The sequence below is a fragment of the Durio zibethinus genome, chromosome 25, assembly GCF_047325235.1.
Source record: "Durio zibethinus cultivar Kanyao isolate XHJ-2024 chromosome 25, ASM4732523v1, whole genome shotgun sequence".
Classification (NCBI taxonomy): Eukaryota; Viridiplantae; Streptophyta; class Magnoliopsida; order Malvales; family Malvaceae; genus Durio; species Durio zibethinus.
In genome coordinates this window covers 9805686-9827391 of record NC_143186.1, presented here as the reverse complement: position 1 = coordinate 9827391, position 21706 = coordinate 9805686, and the positions used below count along the sequence as shown (strand labels likewise).

The 21706-nt window shown below is 30.8% G+C and overlaps 1 protein-coding gene and 1 pseudogene across 3 annotated transcripts; both read left to right on the top strand.

Annotated features, from left to right (window-relative positions):
- Positions 1-1720: 1720 nt before the first annotated feature.
- REV7 (DNA-binding HORMA family protein) lies at positions 1721-10022 on the top strand. 3 transcript variants are annotated; one of them, XR_016333688.1, is made up of 7 exons: positions 1721-1926; positions 1994-2074; positions 2580-2692; positions 3604-3793; positions 4000-4231; positions 8581-8621; positions 9634-10022. XR_016333688.1 is itself a non-coding variant. In XM_022861735.2 (6 exons), exons 1-5 carry the CDS (start codon positions 1896-1898, stop codon positions 4197-4199), a joined length of 615 nt encoding a protein of 204 aa, XP_022717470.1. In that variant the 5' UTR covers positions 1751-1895; the 3' UTR covers positions 4200-4231; positions 5343-5661. The 3 variants fall into 3 exon arrangements, 2 of the variants coding, with proteins under 2 accessions (XP_089610633.1, XP_022717470.1); XM_022861735.2 differs by lacking the exons at positions 8581-8621; positions 9634-10022 and adding an exon at positions 5343-5661 and having other exon boundaries at positions 1751-1926; XM_089754507.1 differs by lacking the exons at positions 8581-8621; positions 9634-10022 and having other exon boundaries at positions 1734-1926; positions 4000-4568.
- On the top strand, positions 5802-8574 carry LOC111276025 (protein WHAT'S THIS FACTOR 1 homolog, chloroplastic-like; annotated as a pseudogene).
- Positions 10023-21706: the final 11684 nt, after the last annotated feature.

The window sequence follows — 21706 nt, the reverse complement described above, 5'->3', positions numbered from 1 at the left end:
AGGGGTTTGTGTTGTTTTGGGCTCGCCTAAGGTTCATAGTGTTTGGTGAAAGGTCTCATGAATTGGAAATTTTGGATGCAAAAAATTGGGGCTTCTGGGTAAAAGAGAACTAGGGTTTCAAGGTGTGTATGTTTGAAGTTTCTAAGTATGGAAGGGACTATTATTTCTGGGCGTGTGAACTTGGGGTTTCTGGGTGTGTTCGAAGGCAAGGTGTTTGGGCATAGAAGATGGAGTGCTTGATGTCTTCTTCCTCTTTTGATTGGAAGTTCAAATTAGTTTTTGTAGAGATCTAGGATTGACATGGTATGAGGCTACGGCCTGGTGGTTCAGCAGTGCTGATAAAGTGGATAAGGTGGATAAGGTTTGTATGGTTCAGAAGTGTTAATGGAGTGGATAAGTTTTGTAGGGTATGGGTGATCAGAGGGGTGGGTAGCCAGTAGTGCCATGCAAGGCATCACTGCCATCAGCCCCTTTTTTTTGTTTTTTTATATTTTTATATTTTTGTATTTTTGTTTAATTAATAAATTAATAAAATAAAAGGTAAACAGGCTTTGGGCTTAAAAATGAAATTGAACTTTGGGCCCAATCAAAATTGGGTTTATTTGAATTAAAATTGAGTTTAAAGTCCGGTCGAATTGAAATTGAGTCTCAACCCGATTGAATTGCAATCAAAACTTAGTTCGAGAACCCGATATTCAATAAATATTCAATCAAGACACGATTAACATCCAGACAATTTTGGTATCCACAATATATGAATGTGGATGTCAAGAATTTTTTATCAAAATTTTAAGTAAAAATTTTAATTTCATTAAAGACTTTAGTTAAATGAATTTATTTCATAATAAACAAAAAATTAAAGCTAAACTCATAACTTAATTCAATTAATTTATATAATTATCTTTCAAGAGATGATATTTATCAAATATTAAAATTTAAATCTCAATAGTTACTACATTTTCATCCATCATCACAATATGACTTCTTTTGTATTGAAAAATAAAATAAAATTTAAATTTGCTTATAAATAATTTTTAAAGTTATAATTTTTCATTAATTTAAAAAATTAAATGAATTTATTTCATAAATAAAAAAGTTAAAGTTTACATTAACATTTTTTTGCTATCCACTTTGGATTTCTTTATTTTTTAAAGTTTAATTTTACATTAACATTAAAAATAATAAATTTTATATAATTTGCTCACGAAACGAACTTTACATGTTAATAAAATTTTGATTAATATAAACTTTATTAATTTTATTTATTTATAAAATATAATTATATGTTTAAAAATTAATAAAAACAAAAAGTATTCACACGTGCGACTCACGTAAAAACAAATTCTAGTACATTTCAAAACCATACAAGAGAATATCAAGTATTGAATTTTTTTTTGTAATATAATTTATTTTTTCAGAATTTGAAATAAGCATTTAAAGTTTTTCATGATATTCGATAAAATATATTTTATTATATGTATAGATGACTTTCTTTTTTTTTTTTTAAATGAAATTTTTAGAATTTAATCCATAATAAAAAAAATTAAAAATTAAAAATTTTGTCTATAAATCACGTGATCATTAGCATATCAATAGCTTTTTTTACTGCATTTTATTTCATCATCAATTTCTTTTTATTTGAAATGCTTTTACCTTCCAAATTCAAACCCTTCTCTCGTTTGTTTATTACTAATGATTAATAAGTTATAAACTACCATGATAATGCAAGGACTTAATTGTTCATAATTGAATTTTTGTCATCAAAAGTTAAAAGAGTTCAAAGTTTAAGGGCATTTTGTGGAATATTTCCTTTTTATCCTTTCCTTAAAAACGGCGTCAAAATTTAAATTGCAAGAGGCAGACGGCGACTCGATTTTTTTTTTCCCGGTTGAAGAATGGAACGCAAAGATAATCAATCTCCCCAAGGTATACCCTTCCTCGCTTAGACTTAAAAAAAAATTTTTATGCAAATTTCTTCGTGTTTTTACTACAGGTGAAATTGCTGGGATTTTGGTTGAATTCTTGGAGGTGGCAATCACTTCAGTTGTTTTCCTCAAACGAATTTATCCTTCTGGTATATTTTACATGCTTCTTTTATATCTTTTAAATATTTTCATTCTTGTTCTTGGGTTTCTCTCAGAATTGTATTCCATCATCAAATTTCATTGATAAATTTAAAATTAAAAAAAAAATTTTGAAAAAAAAAGAGTTTTTTTTTTTTTTGTGGAAAACGTTTGTCCTTGAAGTTATGAGTGATGGGTAGTTATTAATCAGTAAAAGAATGAAACTTGGAGCAATTGGGATTAGTAGTTATTAAATTTTTTTATCTTTATAAATTATTAAATTTTAAATTAATATTATGTAATTTACCCATTAATTATAGTGTAAGTTTTGTAATTTAGACTTGAAGGAATTTTATAGCATGTAAAATGGTTAAATTTGAAAGTGTGAAACTCAAACGGTGGAGGCGTTACCTTGTGAAAATATACATATTGTGTGTCTGTGTTTATTTTTGTATGGATGAATTTTATGTAAATGTCATGTGTGTAACTTGTGTTGAGTGCACTGGTTGAATGAAGGTGCTTTTGAGAGGAGGAGGTATATGAATGTGGTAGTACAGAGGGCGCGACATCCTCAGCTCAGAGAATATATTCATTCTGCTGTTTCTGGACTTCTTCCTTTCATCCAAAAGGTTTGTCACATTGTTTGAGAAGTGTTTGTTTATGTTTTCTGACGATTTGAATTATTTAGAGTTCTTTTCAATGTGATGTGTCCATGTGGAAATGAGTGTGTTCTATGAAGCATATTGTGTTCTAGTGTTGTGTTGATGAGAATTTCTCTCATATTGATTATAAGAAAGCAAAATGAAGAGATACGAAAATTTTCTTGGGCTATTAAATAAATTTAATATTCTTACTACTTTGATAGGGATAATATTGATTCAATGAAATCAAAACAGTTTGCTACAAATTATTAAAGTTACTTGAAGATTTTAGGTCTTTTTATCTTTTTGAGAGGACAAAAAGAACCCAAAACATTGCTGTTATATGTTCCAAATAAACATTAAAAATGATATGCAAAACCGGAGTTGTCTCTGACTTTAATTCAGTGTCAGGACTCAGATAGTCCAAGCAAACTTCTTTATTAACTCAATGGCTTTATTAGTGGCAGTTGTGATTATAAGACATAAAAAATGGCATAACACATGGGATTATCTGTGTATATAAGTGAACTTACATACCATGATACCATACACTCTATGATTCAAAAATCGGCATCACCTATATGTACAAAATGACTGAAATTTCAACTTAATGCCACGGATGCATGAACATATAATTTTGCTCTAGAAATTCCAAAAATATGTTTTTAGGGTAGTTATCATTTCATTTTTGAATATTGACATATATTTCAGCAATCTTATTTGTCTCAGTTTCTGCCTTTCCATTGTTGAAGGTAGTTTGTTTGTTGACATCATTGATCATATTTAATTCTCTGATTCTGAAACCTCTGAGCACTTTTAGAGATGCATTCTGATGTATGACAACTTTAAAATACATATGTGACACCTCATAAAGAGAAATAAATTTCTTTGTAAACTAGGGTCTGGTGGAGAGAGTTGCTGTTATTTTTTTCAACACTGACAACATTCCGGTGGAGAGGTTTATTTTCAAACTAACAGTTAATCAATCTTTCGGCTCAAAGGTGGAAGAAAGTGATCTAGAGTTCTCTCTTAGATCATTCTTGATCAAACTTTCTGTCTCCCAACCCCTTACAAGGGTTCTTCCCCGTGGTAAGTTTAACTAGGCAATATTTATCGAACATTGGTTTTTTATTTGGTCTAAGTGAGAATTAGAGATCTAGTTAGTGAATTCATCTTATCTGGTAGGGGCTTTCTCTGTTGCTTTTTGCTGCATCATTTAACTATGTTGTGATTTTTCTTTTCTTATTATGGTCTAGAGGCTAAGGCAAATCTCTAATTATTTTCTTATATAACAGATTGCAGATGGGAGATCACGGCTTACTTCCAGTCTCTCCCTCAGGTTAGTACTAGCAAGGATACAGAGTTGTGGATCCCAACTGATACCAAACAGTGGCAACAACCTCCCCTAATTACACCTATCAAGTCGATGAACAGTGAACCTATGGGTGTGCAGTTATACTTGGAACATCCAAGCCTAACTGAACCGAAATCTTAAAGGGGAAATCATACAGCATTCCAAGTAATCTGGTATGAATCAGACACATTAAACTTATGCTTCTTTACTGCTGCATAGTTTTGGAGACATGCAATTTAATCATAATCAAGCTCATAGAATATGGAGTTGGACTAAGTGAGAAAACATTGAGAGTCAAAGCAGAATTTGAAGAAGGGAGCAAACCCAAACTCTTGGAATGAGGAAGCAAAAATATGGCCTGTTGAATACTATGTTGGTGCCAATTTTATGACTTGAAACCTGTTTGATCTTATAAACTTTTTTTTTTTTTAAAGACTGGAATTGGGTGGCCAAATTATTGTCTTAAGTCTTAGCTGAAACAGGTTGATATGGTGCCTGTGTAATTTTCAAGGGGTGAAAATGAATTTCATACCAGCCAATAGCTTAAGTAAGAACAAAGTTCTTTGTTACCTTGGTCATACCATGTTCCTGAACTCATAATCCAATGATGTGCCTCAAGGACTACTGTGCAGGATCTTCCTCAAAATGCTTAGAAATATTAATTGCGCCAAATTACCATACAACAGAATAGCATCGCCTTTTAAACTTAATCAATAAATTGAGGTGTAAATATTTTAACTTAATCTTGGTTTCCTATCCTTCTATACTTGATTTTTGCACTCTTTTACATAAAAAATGACATGGTGCCATTGCATGAGCATGTTTATATATGTCTTTTGACATCATCATTGAAAATGGTCAAGAAATTATGAGAGAAAAAATTTATGCAAATACTAAATAGGAGTGTGAGTCTCTATGTTTGAATTGACCTCGGTCTGGAAAGTGGTTAGGAGTATTGAGAAAATATCCCTACAAAGAAAAATGAAGAAAAGCTGGAGTGCTAGACAGGGTTTTGGCCGCATGTGATTTTGAATCTTGAATAAATAGCATATGTTTATTTAGGTGTGTCAGTGGTGGTTTGTTTCTCTAGGTCCTACTATCCTATTGCAAGTAATCATTAAGTTTATAGTGTTAATGAACCCTCAAGAATTTGTTTGAATTGTGCAAAATCTTCTGATGAGGTTTGTGACAGAACCACATGTTATGAATTTGAAAAATGAAAGATTTCTAATGTTTGAAGAAATTTATAATTTTGATTTGACCTTGAATTTCCAAAATTTACAGCTGAAACATACGAGCAGATGTATTTGAAGAGATATGGAAAAATTGGAGATGGCTGATTAATCTACAACTTCAACAAACAAGTCATTAGTAGTATTATGATGAGGAATCAACATACAGGCTACTTGCAGGTTAGGCTGGTAAAAATAGATCAGGGTTTCATGATTAATTTGTCCTAGCAACTGCAACACATTTTGATTTTGGACATATGTTTATGTGTCTATTCTGTACATATCTTCATACGACGATGAACATTTCAATGTCTTAATTCCCAGATAACACAATAGATACTGCCCATCTAGCTACAGAATGGGCTACACCATTTTTCCTGCCATTTACATGAACATTACTAACATCTTTACATTCAAAAAAGCCACACTAGAGTTCCTCCTTGATCAGTAGCATGTTTTTAATTACTAAATATTGCCTGTATAGCTTATTAAGTTCAAATAGAAGCAGAAAAAACAATGCATTGGGGTGGCTTGAAGGTGATGAAGTTATATGTTGATGGTTGCTTTTGAACACTTGTTTAATATATACTAGAGCTTTCTTTTGCCAATCTGTTGAATAAAAGATGGAGGGTAAAGTCAATTTATATGTTGTTTCAGACTTTATCTTTCATGAAGCATTTGTGTTCGTCACATTTTTCATGAACGTGAGAATGAAATGAAAGTCCGAAAAACTTTGACAAAAATTGAGTACATATATCAAACGCTGACCTGGGTATGAGTCACATCATATGCATAATCAGCATTAGGAATACCGTAACATCTATAATTAATAGAAGACATGCATCAATATTCCGATCTTCGGAGAAAGTCTTGTTACAATCATCATAGATGAATCTGATTCGTTGGTTTGTAGCACTGACTAGAGTGACTTTGGCTATGGAATGCGGTAGATGTTATAGGGGGAAGTGGCTATGTGCCTCATGCAGTGGAAATTGGTGAAAAAAAATCCGCAAAGTAATCGAATTCACGACCTACCACGACGCCATGTTTTGATTTCTGAATTACATAACGATCAAGAATAAATAAAATTGGGACAGATATTGGCATAATAGATGAGCTTGTATTTAAAAGCTATTGTCTTTACTAATCTTGGTTTTGGGAATTGCACCCTTTTTAGATTGTTTGATAATGAAAAGAAGATCCATAATAATGTCGTCATCTTCAACAATCCCATGTCAAATATCAGATTCTACGTTTGTTACAGTGAGGCAAATATCAAGTAGAGGAAAGAGATCAAAGAAGAAAATATACCACAGAGACTATCAACTCGACAAAGTAATGGACTGGCAAAAGAAGCCATCTCTAATTCTTCATCTAAAGTCCATTATCCAATCTCAACATCAGCGCCTTCTTCTTCTCGACCTCGAAAAAGAAGTTGGGTTTGTCACTAAATGGAACTTCATGTCCGTCATTGAGTAGTACCCTTCTATGTTCCATGTTGGTCGTGGTAGTGGAAAAGAACTCCCTTTTGTTACACTAACTCGAAAAGCCGAAAGATTGCAAGTGAAGAGGGTGAAGCGAGGAATTTGATGGAACCTATTTTAGTTAAAAATCTAAGGAAATTTTTAATGTTGTCAATTGACTGTAAGGTGCCGTCGGAAAAGGTTGAATTCATTGGAAATGAACTTGGTTTGCCTCAGGATTTTAAAACGTCATTGATTTTGAAGTATCCCGAATATTTTTCAATGAAAGATGTTAATGGTAGAGCTTATCTTAACCTGGAGAGTTGGGATGCGTCAGTGGCAGTGACTGCTCGCGATTATAGATTCGCTTGTGAAGGGAAGTTGCAGTCAGCTGGGGTAGAAAGAAGGTTAGGATCATGAAAGATGGTAACTATCTCGGTCCATTTGCATTTAAAATGTGTTTTGCTTCTAGTTTTAGACCGAATAAGATTTATCTTGAAGAGCTTGAGAGGTGGCAGAAATTGGAAGTCCCTTCTCCATACTTGAATGCAAGGAGATTTGAACTTGCAGATCCAAAAGCTCGGAAGCGAGTGGTGGCTGTACTTCACGAACTCCTCAGTTTGACTCTGGAGAAGCAGATGACATCTGCACAATGGGATGCATTACAGTCAGAGTACCTGTTACCATCTAAATTAGTGTTATGTTTGATAAAGCACCATGGTATCTTTTACATTACAAATAAAGGTGCAAGAAGCACTGTGCTCCTTAAAGAAGTCTATGATGGTTCAAAATTGGTAGATAAATGTCCTATGTTGATGTTTAATGATAAGTTTGTCGCACTTAGTGGTAGAAATGAGATCAGTTCATGTAACAGTATTAATTCTTCACAGGTTATTACGTGAAATTTTGTTTGGCTACATCAATAATATTTAAAAAGGGTTGTTTGAAAACTGGTTCATGAGTGATGCTTCCAAACAATTATACTCCTAAGATGCTTTAGTCTCCATTAAATGTTTCATCTTACTATAACTACTAACAGTGTTATTGCCTATTATAGTAAATGATTTCAGACATTTGTTATCCAGATCTGATGGATTTTTTCTTATTTGTTTTCCCTTTTTGTTTGAACTCGGCCAAGCATTGGTATATAGTAATAAGAAAATACCTTCCTAGGGTTTCTTGATAGATTGGAGTTTATCAGACATGGTATCACATTGATGATTATAAAGATGAAGTACTAAATACCTTGACCAGCAGACTATATTTTAACTATACTGCATTATAGGGTAATACATCATGGGCATTCATGCAGATCCAAAGCTAAATTTTGTATTGAGATAGTAAATCAAGTCATGCAAAGTGTTCCATTCTTAAAATTAAAGTCCAGTGTCCTAAGTAAAAGCAGTATCTGTTGTTTGAACTGATTGTTGCTCCCCTCAGACTCTAAAGTTCGATTAATTGTTTTGCCTACAGATAAATTGTTCAAGCTATTTCTTAATATTAGGTTTAGTCTATCATAAATGCTAGCAAATCAGGCTCTAAACTGGCAACTTACTTTTAAGATGGGATTAAGGAAAGAGTTTAGTCTAGCTAAAAATAGGGTTTGATCTTAATGTCATCAGCTCTATTTATTAGCATTTCGTTGACTATTTATTAAATTCAGAGTTCATTTTTTTGCTGAGTTGCAATTTTGTATGCTTTAGTCCCATCAGATTCTAGAAAGGTGGTTTACAGCAATTTCGTATGCTTTTCTATGCTTATATCTTCTAAATTTTCGTCTTTTTTACGGATAGAAATCACTAGTGTCATTGACTGTTGCTTTTCTAGGGGGACGGTTATGGTATGGGTGATTGATTATTGCTTCCAAGGTATGTATTTTATAGATTACTGGTTAACTTTTATCATTGAAGTGAAATTGAATTTGTTGCCTCAATTCCATTGAATTTCAGTTATTCAGCTTTCCTCAGTTTTCCACATTAGTTGCAAAATGAATAAAAGATGGGATTAGTAAATAAAACTGAAGAAAGCTGAATAACTGAAATGCACATATTCAGTAAGAATGCACACATTCAACATGTAAAAATAAAAGATGCAAAATAAATGACATTATAAAACAAATTTGTGATCGTAGTAAGATTGATTCCTTAACATGTCAAATCCCTCTGGTGCCATTTAACCTCAAATCCTTTGGTACTAACTCAACTGGATAAAATGATCCAAACCCCTAAATTGGTGTCATTATTGGAATGTTTGCAAGTTAAGAGATTAGTAAAGAGTGTGCTTTCAACCTTACGAGTTTTGAAATTGTACTAATCATCACCGTATTAATGCATAATGTTAATGTACTTGATGTAAAAGCAGACCACTTTATATCTTTGATTTGAATGGAGAAAACTAGGTTTGGTGGAATTCTTTCACCATCTTGCCTCATCGAGAATGAAGGGCAAGTGGTCTGTGTGCTGTACCATTTTTTATATGAGTTACTAGTTATGCTCATGCTTGTCATTTTAGCCGATAATCCATTCCCTCGTAAAACAAACATTTAAATCACTTAAAAACAAAAGCAGAGTAAGCAGAGGTTGGTTTCTCTACCCTATTGTTAAAAGAAAATACAGAGATCTGAATAAATGAAGCACTCCAGAATTGCAATAGTTTGTAATTCTCCTCATAAGCTTATAGTTGGATTATCACTTTTCTTGGGGTAGGTTATGCTTTTATCACATGCTCCTTTTTGGTACTTGTCATTCATGCCTGTTGAAGCTGAAGAAAATTTTCTAGTTTGTTTGACTCCTTCCTTAACCATCAATGTTGAAGAATTTAACTACTAAATCTGCACTGTGCTGTGCGGAGGTTAATAAATCCTTCTATTTTTATTAACAGAAAGGACCTCAATCGTCCAATGTTCCAATAAGGATAGCTGCTTGTTTTACCTTTCTGTTTTCCTATTCTCTGAGTTATGAGAGGGTCCTTCAGAATACTACATTCAGCAAGCAAGGCCCAACAAGAAAGGATGGAGAACTCATGATGAAGAATGGCCAGCAATTAAGGTGAAGTGCTTATGGGACCTTATAAAAAGGGGGTCAATATGCTTGCGGCCTTAAAAAGTTAGTGGTTCCTTTTTTGGTTGATATTTCTATATTTTGATTATATTTATGTGTGATTGTAGAACCAAATCATAGTGTATGTTCCTTCATTTGCTAGGGAATGTTGGGGTTTGGTTAGAATGTAATTTGTTATGGCAGATTCAGATCATTTATCTAATCCCACTAAAGAGGTACTGTCAGATAAAGTGTTGACATTTATTTGACAGAACTAGCCAAATTTAAAAACAACTTTGCTCAATTGTAAGCTGAAGACTGAATTTCAATTCTTCATGCTTTTGCTTGAACAAGGGTGAAGGGTTTTTCTTGTGTTTCTAATAATGGTCTTGTATTTGCATGCTTATATATGACTTTATACAGTCAATGACAGAATAGTAGCTGATAATAATGCTACTACACGGGGTATTGATGCCCAACATACTACACTTCTTGCCTGGACCTATAAGTATTTTCCTTGAGATCACTACAATGCCAAGGTCTTGCACACCCTTCAAAATGATCATGTGGAAACAGTCGATGGCTAACTTTTGTAAAAATACTTTCATTTCTTTTTCTTTAACTTAATTGTGATGTATTTTGGTTTTCCTTTGGGTTCACGTTCTCTTCTCATGATTGGTACAGGCTGTTAGGATTTCAGATAAAAATGTTGAAATAAAAGCAAATTCTAGGTAGAAAACCAAGAACAAAGTATAATCTTACAATAAACTCGCCTGATGAGCTTGTAATCAAGTAACAGTGGTCTCTACTGGAAGACTGAATGATCTTCGTGGATCTTCAGTTGTATATTGTCATATAAAATCTAGGAATTCTCAGGCTACATTTGAATGAGCTAGGGAGGTCTAGAAGCTATTCATTCCATAAAAAAGAAGGTAGCTTCATGAATGTGATTTTGTGTGATATATGTATAGAACTATTGTTTTCTCCTTTAGACTAGATTTGTAACCGAATTTCCTACTAACATAACAATGTGCCCAGCTTTCCTCATCTATTTTAGAGCTGTAAAATAGATAAACCAAGTGTTGGTTGTTGAGTACTATTTTTCATTTTTGACAATTGTTGGTGAAAAATTTTATAGATTTTGTCTGCGAGATCTTTTGATTCTATACATGAAAACTGCTACCAGCTTGGATAGAAATGGGGTTTACAAATGAGCTAGAAGACTAGTAGAAATCTCTCTGCTTTTCCCAATGAACAGGAATATGGTCTGGATGAGCTAAATGTCATACATCGAATTAATCATTCAACTTGAATATCTGTCTGAGTTGAGACTTAAGTTTACGAGAAATTAAGAATTTAGAGAGTCATGAGACATTCAAAACTTTCAATCTACTTGTGTTCAATAGTGGTTTGTGATAATGGAAGTATCCCTGTTTGCATTGCAATGATGCGTCTTAGGTCTGGGGATTAAATAACTTTATAATGGCCTTGCTTTGCTGCGTTTCTTGATCACTTTAGGCACTCATCTAGGTGCTCCAATGTATCCAACAGGTTTTAATAAGCTGGGTGGAAAGCATGTGGGAGGAAGGAACGCATCCATATGTTTGATAATACATGATGGAACAGAATAATGCTCTAGCCCACAGAAAGTAGGGGCCTTGATGGCTGCAATCATGCAATTCTGTAGCATTTTTTCATCCAGTGCCTTTGTGAAAGAGAAAACTATTCAAGCACTCAATGATTCTGTAATCTTTCAACACAAACCGAAATCAGGCAAAAGTAAAAATGTTCAAAGTAGTTGCCATTGTCCTTGCACTTCGTGAAATAATTGCATGCTTCAAAATGAAGGCAATCAGGGGAACCAGCATATTTGACTGATAAAGATTCCTAGAATAAAGAAGATTTCACTTCTGCTTTTAATTATTCTCTTTCCTTTCTTTTTGTTAAAACACCAGTCCTCATTCAATGGGAAAAAAAAAAAGGAACAATTTCTAGAATTATATATCGCCTACAATGGATGTATATATTCTTTGAGGGGAAAAGTGTAAAAAGTTACTGGTTAAACTTTAATCACCCCTGCCAAGATTATGTTCCCAATAAAATTAGGAATGGTATGAAATGATGGTTATTGCGGGAACTGATGTGGAAAGAAACCTTTAGCAGAAGATGAGGAACTATCTGTTCTCTTAAAGGCTTATTATATTCTTGTGTTACTTTCTGGAAAAGGAATCTTTAGCTTGTTCTGATTAGCTAAGAACACTGCCATATGCTGACAACATTATGCTAATTTAAACTGTTCATGATGTTTGGTTCTTTGGCATTAAAGTTCTGTGCCTCAGTATCATGGTACTATTCTCTTTTATATTAATATGAATAGCTTTTTTTATTCATACAACATAAACAATGGTAATATATTGTTTAGACACAAGTTGTCTGATTCTTGTGCTACAATTATATTCCACATTTTACTTTGTTAAAGCTTTGCCTAATTCTATCTTTGGCACTAATGAACCGACCTTCCAGTTTGAGAGGATCCGAGGATTTTAGCACAAGAAAAAGAGATACGTTTGCCACTCGACTGAAATAAGAGTATTGCATCAGTTCAGAACCTTTCTTTTTCCCTTCATTTGTTATTTTTTCAACCCTTTTGCGTCATTTAAGAAACCTTTTTCTCTTAAAAGGTGGAGTTGGTACTTGTATATTTGTGCTGTTAAATGCCTTGTCAACCATAGAGTTGATGGAATGATGGGGGAAGATTAGCTTTTATCTTTTTGAGTACATTTATTTTTGGTATAAAAAGGCGTAGCTTAAAGAAATATTTGAATTTTAAATTTATTAAATGTTAATTTTAAAGATAATTACATAAATTAATCGAAATAAATCTCAGATTCTTGAATATCTTTCATAAGATGGGCATGTTTTGAAGAAAAAGAAAAGCTCTCTTTAGTGGTATTATTTAACAATTCTTTTACATCTTTCCCTCAAATAGCCTGACATGCACCAAACTGCTGTTTGAACCAATGGCTAAAATAGCTTTAAAGTAGGTTTCTTTGGTAGCATTTGGCATGAGAAAAAAGAAAGTTTGTTTACAAAAGAAGGGAGTTATCTGCATGCACTTGTGGACTGTAGTAGCAATCTTTCAAAGGCATATTCTTTGAAACATAACCAACCTTGATTTTTCTCACTAGCTCATGGAATCAAAACTCATGTGGTAAGATCAAATCACCCTTGCCAAATATATTATTTAATCCTAAACTTAATTATCAGTGAAAATAATTGTTGTCTTCCCTTTCTTTGCAGTTTGTTTTCTCATTTTTCAACTAATTTCTTTCATTTCAATCAAAAAGAAAAATGCCTTCAACTTGTATCATTATCTTGGGTTCCACTTCAGATTTTCTAGAAAGTTGAAGCATGGGCTTTTAAAACAAGTACCAAGAAATTTGTTTCAGTCCCCTACTGTATATGAAACAAGCCTTTTATGAACATCATTTTCAGATATTTCTACATCAATACAGCACATTTAGTAAAAAAAAAAAAAAAACATGAAAAACCTTGGCGACACCGACACTCAAGTTGTGTACTAAACTGGACGCATTTATATTTTAACATGCATATCATTGTTCATTTTGTTTTGTAGTTGAATTGTCAAACATCTAAACCACATCAGCTTGTTGTAACATGCTAAGCAAGATGATATACAATGCCAGAGAAAGGAATTCAAAAACAAATTGAAAGAGTATTAAGGCTGTTTTCAAAGATTTGACATGAACAAGAGAATGGGTGGACAAAATTATCTCAGGATACGAAATTTGCAGAACAAGTGGGGCTCTAGAATTGATGTTCGGTGATAAAACTTTGGTAGCTTTATATCATACAGATAGCAATAAATATTCCTTGAGGCAAAAGAAATAATAATTGTTAGAATTACATTGAATTTCTAGGTAATTTTATATCTTCATAATGTAGTCCAAAACTGTATAAAGCTGCTGCATCTTGGTCTGTTGTGACTTCTAGGAAAACAATTATAAGAAACAAACAGATCTTTTTCATATATTTACGCTTACCTGTAGTGTAAATGAGCTTTCATTATTTAAAACATCTATGTCTGATTTTCTGAACAAGGTGTTTATGAACGGTCCAGGGGCTGATGTGGTGTGTGGCCAAATTTGGGACAGGTGTAGCCTGTGCAATCACTGTCCATCTTTTCATTATAAGACTGATTGTCAGATTTGAATAAACAAAGTCAGTGTTTGATTAACAGGGGGGGCAGGAAATATAATTATATCATTCATTGTGGATCCCAACTTTAGGCCCAATGTATTAACTGAGTCATGTTCTGTTGTTTCATATGGCCCATCTGGCTTTTCTTTAATATAGGCAGGCTAAAATGTCAAGATGAAATCCCCTAGCTTGTATCATCATTAATGGTGTTTAAAGCAACATGCTGTTACCATGTCAGATGATCGTGATAACACCAATCTAGTTACTGTGTTTGTCATAATAATTTCATCAGAAAGTTTGGCTATTGATTTCTAGAATTGAATTACATAGTTTTTTTTTTTTATTATTTTATGTAACTTACTGTTGAAAGACAGTGATAGAAGATAAAATGTTTGTCGATAACTAGCTAACCTATTTTCTTCATGTAGAAATGTATTTGGAAATGGTTCTGATAGGACTTAATTAAAAGTTTCAAACTATTTCTAGAAACCAGTTTCTGTTAATACAGAAAAATAGAAACAACTAGCTGAACCTGTTATTTAGGCCCCATGTTTTTTAGCTGATAGCATTGGCACCTCCTGTTAGTTGACAAAACACCAAAGTTCCCTGTCCTGTGAAAAACATAAAAGGATATATATGCTACTGTTACATTTACATGCCTGGAATTACCTTTGAACCTTCCAACATTTTGATTGATTGAATGATGAATGATGTTTCAAAATTGATGTAATCTGTCAGATTTTGCATTGATCCCTCCACTAATAGGAGAAAATTTGATTGATTAGACAGATAATAGTGCTATTAAAGTGTAGGCAGCTGGTCATGTTTTTATTTAGGGAGAGAGAGTCTGAACACTCCATAAGCACGTTTTCTTTCGAAGTCGGTCCAGATTCAGCCTAGTTTGGGGCAGGCATGTAAACATGAGTAATCATGATGTTAATTTTATTCAAATTTAATAAAAATTATAATTTTTTATTCAAATGAAAATACAAATGAATTTTAAATTTTAAAAATAAAAATAAATATATATATGATTTTAAATTTTTTATTAGATACAAATAATATATCATTCGTTTTGTATATTTATTCTGTATTTTATATATATTTATATATTCAATAAATAAATTTTGTATTTAACAAGATAAATTTTTATTTTCAATTAATTAGAATTAATATATATTAATTTAAAAATATGTATTTATAAAAAAGTTATATAAATGTGCATAATAAAAATAAAAATTAATTTTTATTTTTTTAAAAAAATTATAAGTACAAAGATTGTTTATATTAATTAAATACTCACAAAGATGAGTGTGAGAATAAATTTAAAATATTTATTTAATATATATACATAAAAGTAAAAGTATTCATAGACTAGTTTGAATCGAATAATATTTAGTATTAATAGTTTATATATTAATTCAAGTTTGATTTCTTTCAATATTTCAAAATCGATCCATGTTAAAATAATAAAATTCAAATCTATTCATTAAATCTAATTTATATAATAAAAAATTATAATGATCTTTTTTAATAATAAAATATTTAAAAAATTATATATATTTATATAATTATAATAATTTAATTATATTTATATTATTTGAACTAGGTCAAACCTGATCAAACTCAAACTTTAATTCTTATTTACAAAATTTATTTCAAAATTTAAATGAATGTAAAAATTTTACTCAAGCTTGCTTAAGAAATCTTAATTTTTTACTCAAACTCTTTTAAAACTTTATACAAAATTTTTTGAAATTTGAATGAGCCTTTAAGTTTAAATAAATAATTTAATCTTAAAATAAATTTAAATATAAGAGTGATTATAATATAAAAATAAAAACTCTACCTATCTATTTCGCTATCTATTGACAACTAGTAGCGCCCCTTCCAAAATGATTTAGATTTATATGTATACACTAGAAATAAAAAATTTTAAAATTTACGTTAGTGTAAGTACATTTTTATTATATATATATATAAATAAGTGGAGAAAAGCACGTTGGTGTCATAATCATCTACCTGGAGTTGTGATTTTATAGGGACAGAAAATTTTGTATGGAACATTATTGGTGGGCCAAATCTTCGCCCTGCATTTGCTTAATGAATTGTCTGAGAGACAGCACAATACATATCATGCATTTCTGATATTGGATAATAGTACCATATATTTTGTAATGTCATCTTCAACTCCATGCTCGTGTCGTTGTCACTGTTAGAATGTACAAACTTTGAAAGAGGGGAAAAAAAAAGAAAGGGGGAGGGGGGGACAGGGAAAACGGGGAATACAGATTAAAAACATAGTACACCCCATCTATCTTTGTCGTTGAAACAGGGCATAGCATTTGCATCTAATGTTTTAGGGGCTGTAGTTTGTCCAATCCAATGTTATCCTTCATATATCCTATCCGTCCACGTTGAAAAATCCATCCTATTCTCTGTTAGATGTCTTGTCTGCCCACTTTCCTCAACCCAACCAAACTGCATGAATGATTTGTGTGGTTGGCTTTTACAGTGGTTGCCTGATCTAAGACAAAATGGAACTGTTACAAACACTTTTACACAAGATACCCCTCTCATGAATAGAGTGAGAGAGAGAGAGGAAACAAATTAAAAAAAAAAAAAGAAAAGTATAATGATTTAAGTCCAGATAAATTCAAATTTTAATTCGATTAATTAATTTAATTATTTTTAAAAAATAATATTTAATAAATTTAAAATTTTAATTTCAATATTTATAATTTTTTTGGTTAATATCAAGTTACCATTTCTTACGGAAAAAAATTGAATTCACCCAAGATGGGGGAGGAGTTGGGTTTGCAGCCACAATCTCCAAGAACCTTTTAATGGTATGAGTAAGACCTTATAGTGTAGGGCACATGGGTTATTGGGTTAGTGGGAGAAGCTGATGTTACAGTTGCACAACACAACAATCTGTCAAAACCAAGAGGAAAGAGAAGAAGAATAGATGCAATAGTTTTCCTTTCTTTCCATTTTTTTTTTTTGTGTTTCTTTAGTTCTCTTTTCAAAGTTTTCATTCATTTAGTGGGGTTTGCTGGATTCAAATTTGCAATAAAAAATGTCTCTATCTAATCTTTAGCCTTGCTCCACCCATCACACCAAATTGTGATCCCATGTAAAAAGTAGATTCATGGCATTGGCAGGTCATTGAAATTCCCACATAAAGGAAGAAAAAAAAAATATCATTTGTGTAGGATATGATTTCTGGGTGAATGGTTTTGTGCACTCTTCCTTTTGAGGGCTTTGTGGGATTCTTATCTTGAGTCTTGACCCACCAATGCCTTTCCAAAAGAAAATTATATAACCCATCATCCCTTACATAGTAGGAGAAATGTGCAGAGTTAGAGAAAGGGAGTCTTCCCATTTCCTTAATTCAGTCAAATCCATCTTTTTCATAATGAGTAATAACCTGATAGTGTTTTCTCTTTTTTTTTATTGCCTACTAAATCTAAAACAAAATATTTGAAAGAATTTAAAGTTTAATTTCGTTAATTTATATAATCATTTGTAAAAATAATATTTAATAAATTTAAATTTTTTTTTATTTTTAAGTCATATTCCCACCCAACAAATCAATGCCATTGAAGACTGAACCTTCTTTCTTGATGCCCATGATGATCCCACCATTGAAATTGAAAAAATGAGCTGTAAAAAATATGCTAAACTTGATTCCAATGACTTCATTGATATATTCCTTATCAATAGGTTGTTTTCAGCAAGGTTCTTTTTTTTCCATATTTGTGATTCACATTTCACACTTATTAAGAAATGATACAATGGGGGCCACCTCAAATTTAATTTGACCTAACTTGGGTCTCATCAATTATCTTAATTGATGACTTGTGAAATGGGTGGGAGTGGGGTCATGACTTTTAGGAGAGAACAAAGGAAGCAGAAAAATCAATTCCAAGATGATGGACTTGGTATAAATGAGTGCCTCCTTTCACAAGGAGGGGAAGAAAAGCTTGGGTTCCCATTAATGGGTCCATCCTCCTTGATTGGATCCATATTCTCTGCTTGTGTACTGTCTATTGCTTCTGCTGCCCCACACTCAATTGAATTTGGGAATATGTTTTTATTTATTTAGATCAATGAAGTGGACAACTTATGTGACACACATATCAATCCCTTTACACCAAGTCTAACACCCTTGAAACCAAAAAGATATATATAAAAAAAAAAAGAGTATAGTACTCTCCTAGATTCTTTTATAATTTTTTGTCATAAATTTACCATATTACATATAAAAAATCCATAAAACATGAATTATGAAAATTATGCTTTTATAAAAGGATGATTAAATTAAAAAGTAATGAAATGGAGCCAAATAATTATGGATATTTTATTTGTCATTATAAGAAAAAAATAACCCAAAAAATTAATTAAAAAAAAAAATAAAAGCCATTGGGTCAAGTGTCATTGTCTTAGTACTTGGCATTTTGATGGCTAGGTGCGTAGTGTGTACGTGACGATGAATTGGAGAATGCCTTTACTATACTTTATTTATTTTATTTTGCTAGATATCTAACATTATTTTGATTTATGTATTAAGTGTCAAACAATAATTATTGGAGAAGAAGAAGAAAGAAGAGGGAAAGGGATGTGACCCACAATGAAATTGATGTGTGATTCTATGGGAAATGGGACCAAAAACAATGAAGTTGGGTTTTAGTTTATTCACACATCTTTTTCTTGAAAGGGAGACATGAAGTTGTGTAGATGTTGGTTGCCTTTCTTGGCCAATTAATTATAAATTGTTTGCTTTGTTTCATGCCTATGCTTTGAGTAAAGGCTTTTGCAAATTTTTATAATAATATCTGTATGGATTTGGGATTCCAATGTGAATGCACCACTCATACCTTAAAAACAATAATGATGGGTGTCATTTGAAAAAAAATAGTACTTAATTCTCCTTTGACAATCCCAACAATCTTCCAAGATACCATATTTTATGCACTTTTGTTTTTTTTTTATTATTATTATTGGAATTGAATCTATACTAAGAAATTTCAACCATTTACTTGACCACCATTTTAAACAAATCTAATGAGAGATTAGGTTTTTGTTTTCCTTTTCTTTTTTTTAATGTTGGGACCTACATCACAAGGGTACAAGTGATGATGATAAGTTGAATTGAAAATTGAGATGATGGTTCCCTTGTCACAAGGAGTTATGCTTCTAATATTCTTGTGTTAGGTTATGCATGTTGGCATTATTTAGCATAAAGTCATGTTGGCATTATTTAGCATAAAGTATCTTTTTTTTTTTCATAAAAATAAAAGACTTGCACTTAATTAAGAAGAAAGAAGCACATCTAAGCATATGATTCAATATTAAGTAGGGATGTTAATGAGTAGAGTATAGAGAGAATAGAATTTTTTATTTTTATTTTTAGATTTTTATATTATTCCAAATCTTGTACCCATATTCAATAAGTATTTTAAATTTATTTTTATCACCATCTCCGCAGTTATTTAATGGTATGCCCATACCCATAACTTTAAAAAAATTAAAAACTAAAACTTATTTTTTTATTTTTTTTATCTTGCATAGTTAAGTAATTTTTTTATTAATTCTAATTAATCTAAAATAATAATTTATATTATTTAATAAAAAAATTATTTACTAAATATATATATGTAAGGTATGGGAGAAGTACTATATTACCTATTTCCACTCTCCTACCAAATTTAAAATCATATCCATATTTATCTTCATACCTATAATATAATATTCATCTCCATTCTCAAGTAAAAAATCAAATTTTCATTGAGTATAGATAAAATTTATATCCCTAATATTAAAGATACACATTTTTTATTTACCAAGATTGGTCGATTTGGTAAGAAAATAAATTATTTTTTTATTGTGAACCAACAATCGATCCACTTGTGAGGAAAATTTTGGAAGTAAAATATTAAATATATCAGATTAATTTGTATGAATACTTCCTTAAAAATTGCCCAAAACATGATTAAGTTAAGACAAAACTAAGAAATATCTCTTTATTGTTAAAAAAAAAAAATTGTATTCATTCCCTTGTGCTTGATAAAAAGTAGGTTTTTGAAGGATTTATTATGCTTAGGGAACAGTCAAGAGACTCAACAACAATGTTATTTGAGGGAAAAAAAAATTAATGATAGCATATATTAAATCAATAAATTTGGAAAAAAATTTTCAAAAAATTTTTTTTTTTTGAAAAATTAAATCAAAAGATTATTTTCCAAAATAGTATTTGTATGATAATCGATATAAACTTCTCTATTCAAACAGTTGAATTCGAATTTTTATAGGCAATATGAAAAAAATCAACTTTTATTCATTCCATTTATACTTGAAAATTGCACACTTGAATTCGAGATATATTTCAATATATATATATATATATATATATATATGGAATCAACAACTGGCAAGAATACAAGACAAAAATCAAATAGGGAGGAGATTTCAACATCAAAACCATGTTGAGTAGTGGGTCATAATGAGGCTCCAATTGCCACAATAAATCCCAAAGTGATAAACTTTGAAAACACAAAAAAAAAAAAAGAAAAAGAAGGATCATTATTTCTTTTTTTCTAGCAAGTTGTTGTTTAACTTTTGGTTACATTCCTAGGCAAAAACACCTTTTCAATTCAGGTAAGTTCCATTTACCCTTTAAAACTCAATTATATAGGTCTATGGAATCAATAACTTCCTACCAACTAACCAATTATTTTACACTAATAAGAAAAAGTAAGATAATAAAAAAATTTATTTGTTATTTTATGTATGTCAGTGTAATTTTTAAATTCTTTCCATAAAATTAAAAAATTAATATAATAAAAAATGTCTATAATATTAATATTTAAATTCACGTTGAATTTAAAATTTTCATTGATCATGTATGTAATAATAACAATATTCTCTAATTACGTGATTAATCGACGCATAAAAAAATTATGCATAAATTATGTATGAAAAAAAAATTGTAATTTTTCAATTTAAAACTTGTTAAAATTTTTAATAAAATATAGAATTAAAAATGGAATACCCCAAATTTATTTTTAAAAAAATTGAACAATATTAATCAAAACAATTAAAAAAAAAAAGTAGCTAGGGGAATCAGATTCACATGTTTTTAGGGCATGCCGGCAATGGAGGGACAGATTGTCCCTGATACCGCAGGGCCCACAGAGGCCCAAATTTCCGCCAAAACAAAGTCTTATGCTTCTATTATTACTTTATTATTTAAACGGATCGATTTTATTTGCAAATAAATAGATGGATTAAATTAATAAAAATTAAATATTTGTTTGTAAAATATAAGTTTAAGTTTTCCTGTCAATAATTCATTGAGTGAATGATTTATAATTTTAATATAAATTTTTTTTGTTACATCTCGAAAATAAAACCTTAATATAAGTAAAAGGGAGGAGAAGCTTGGCTCGAAACCAAGTATTTGATGTCCTTTCAAACGTCTTTAATTATTAAGTGAAAGATTTGAGAATTTTAATATAAATTATTGATAAAATTTAAGATATATCTTAACTCTAAAATTAAATAGTCTTTCTTCATCTAATTTTTTTTACACTATCCCCTTAATACTTTATAATTAATTAATTATTTATTTTTATAATGTCTTTTTTGTTATCTCTCCTGTCTTTAAATATTTTGGGTCCTACATTTTAAAT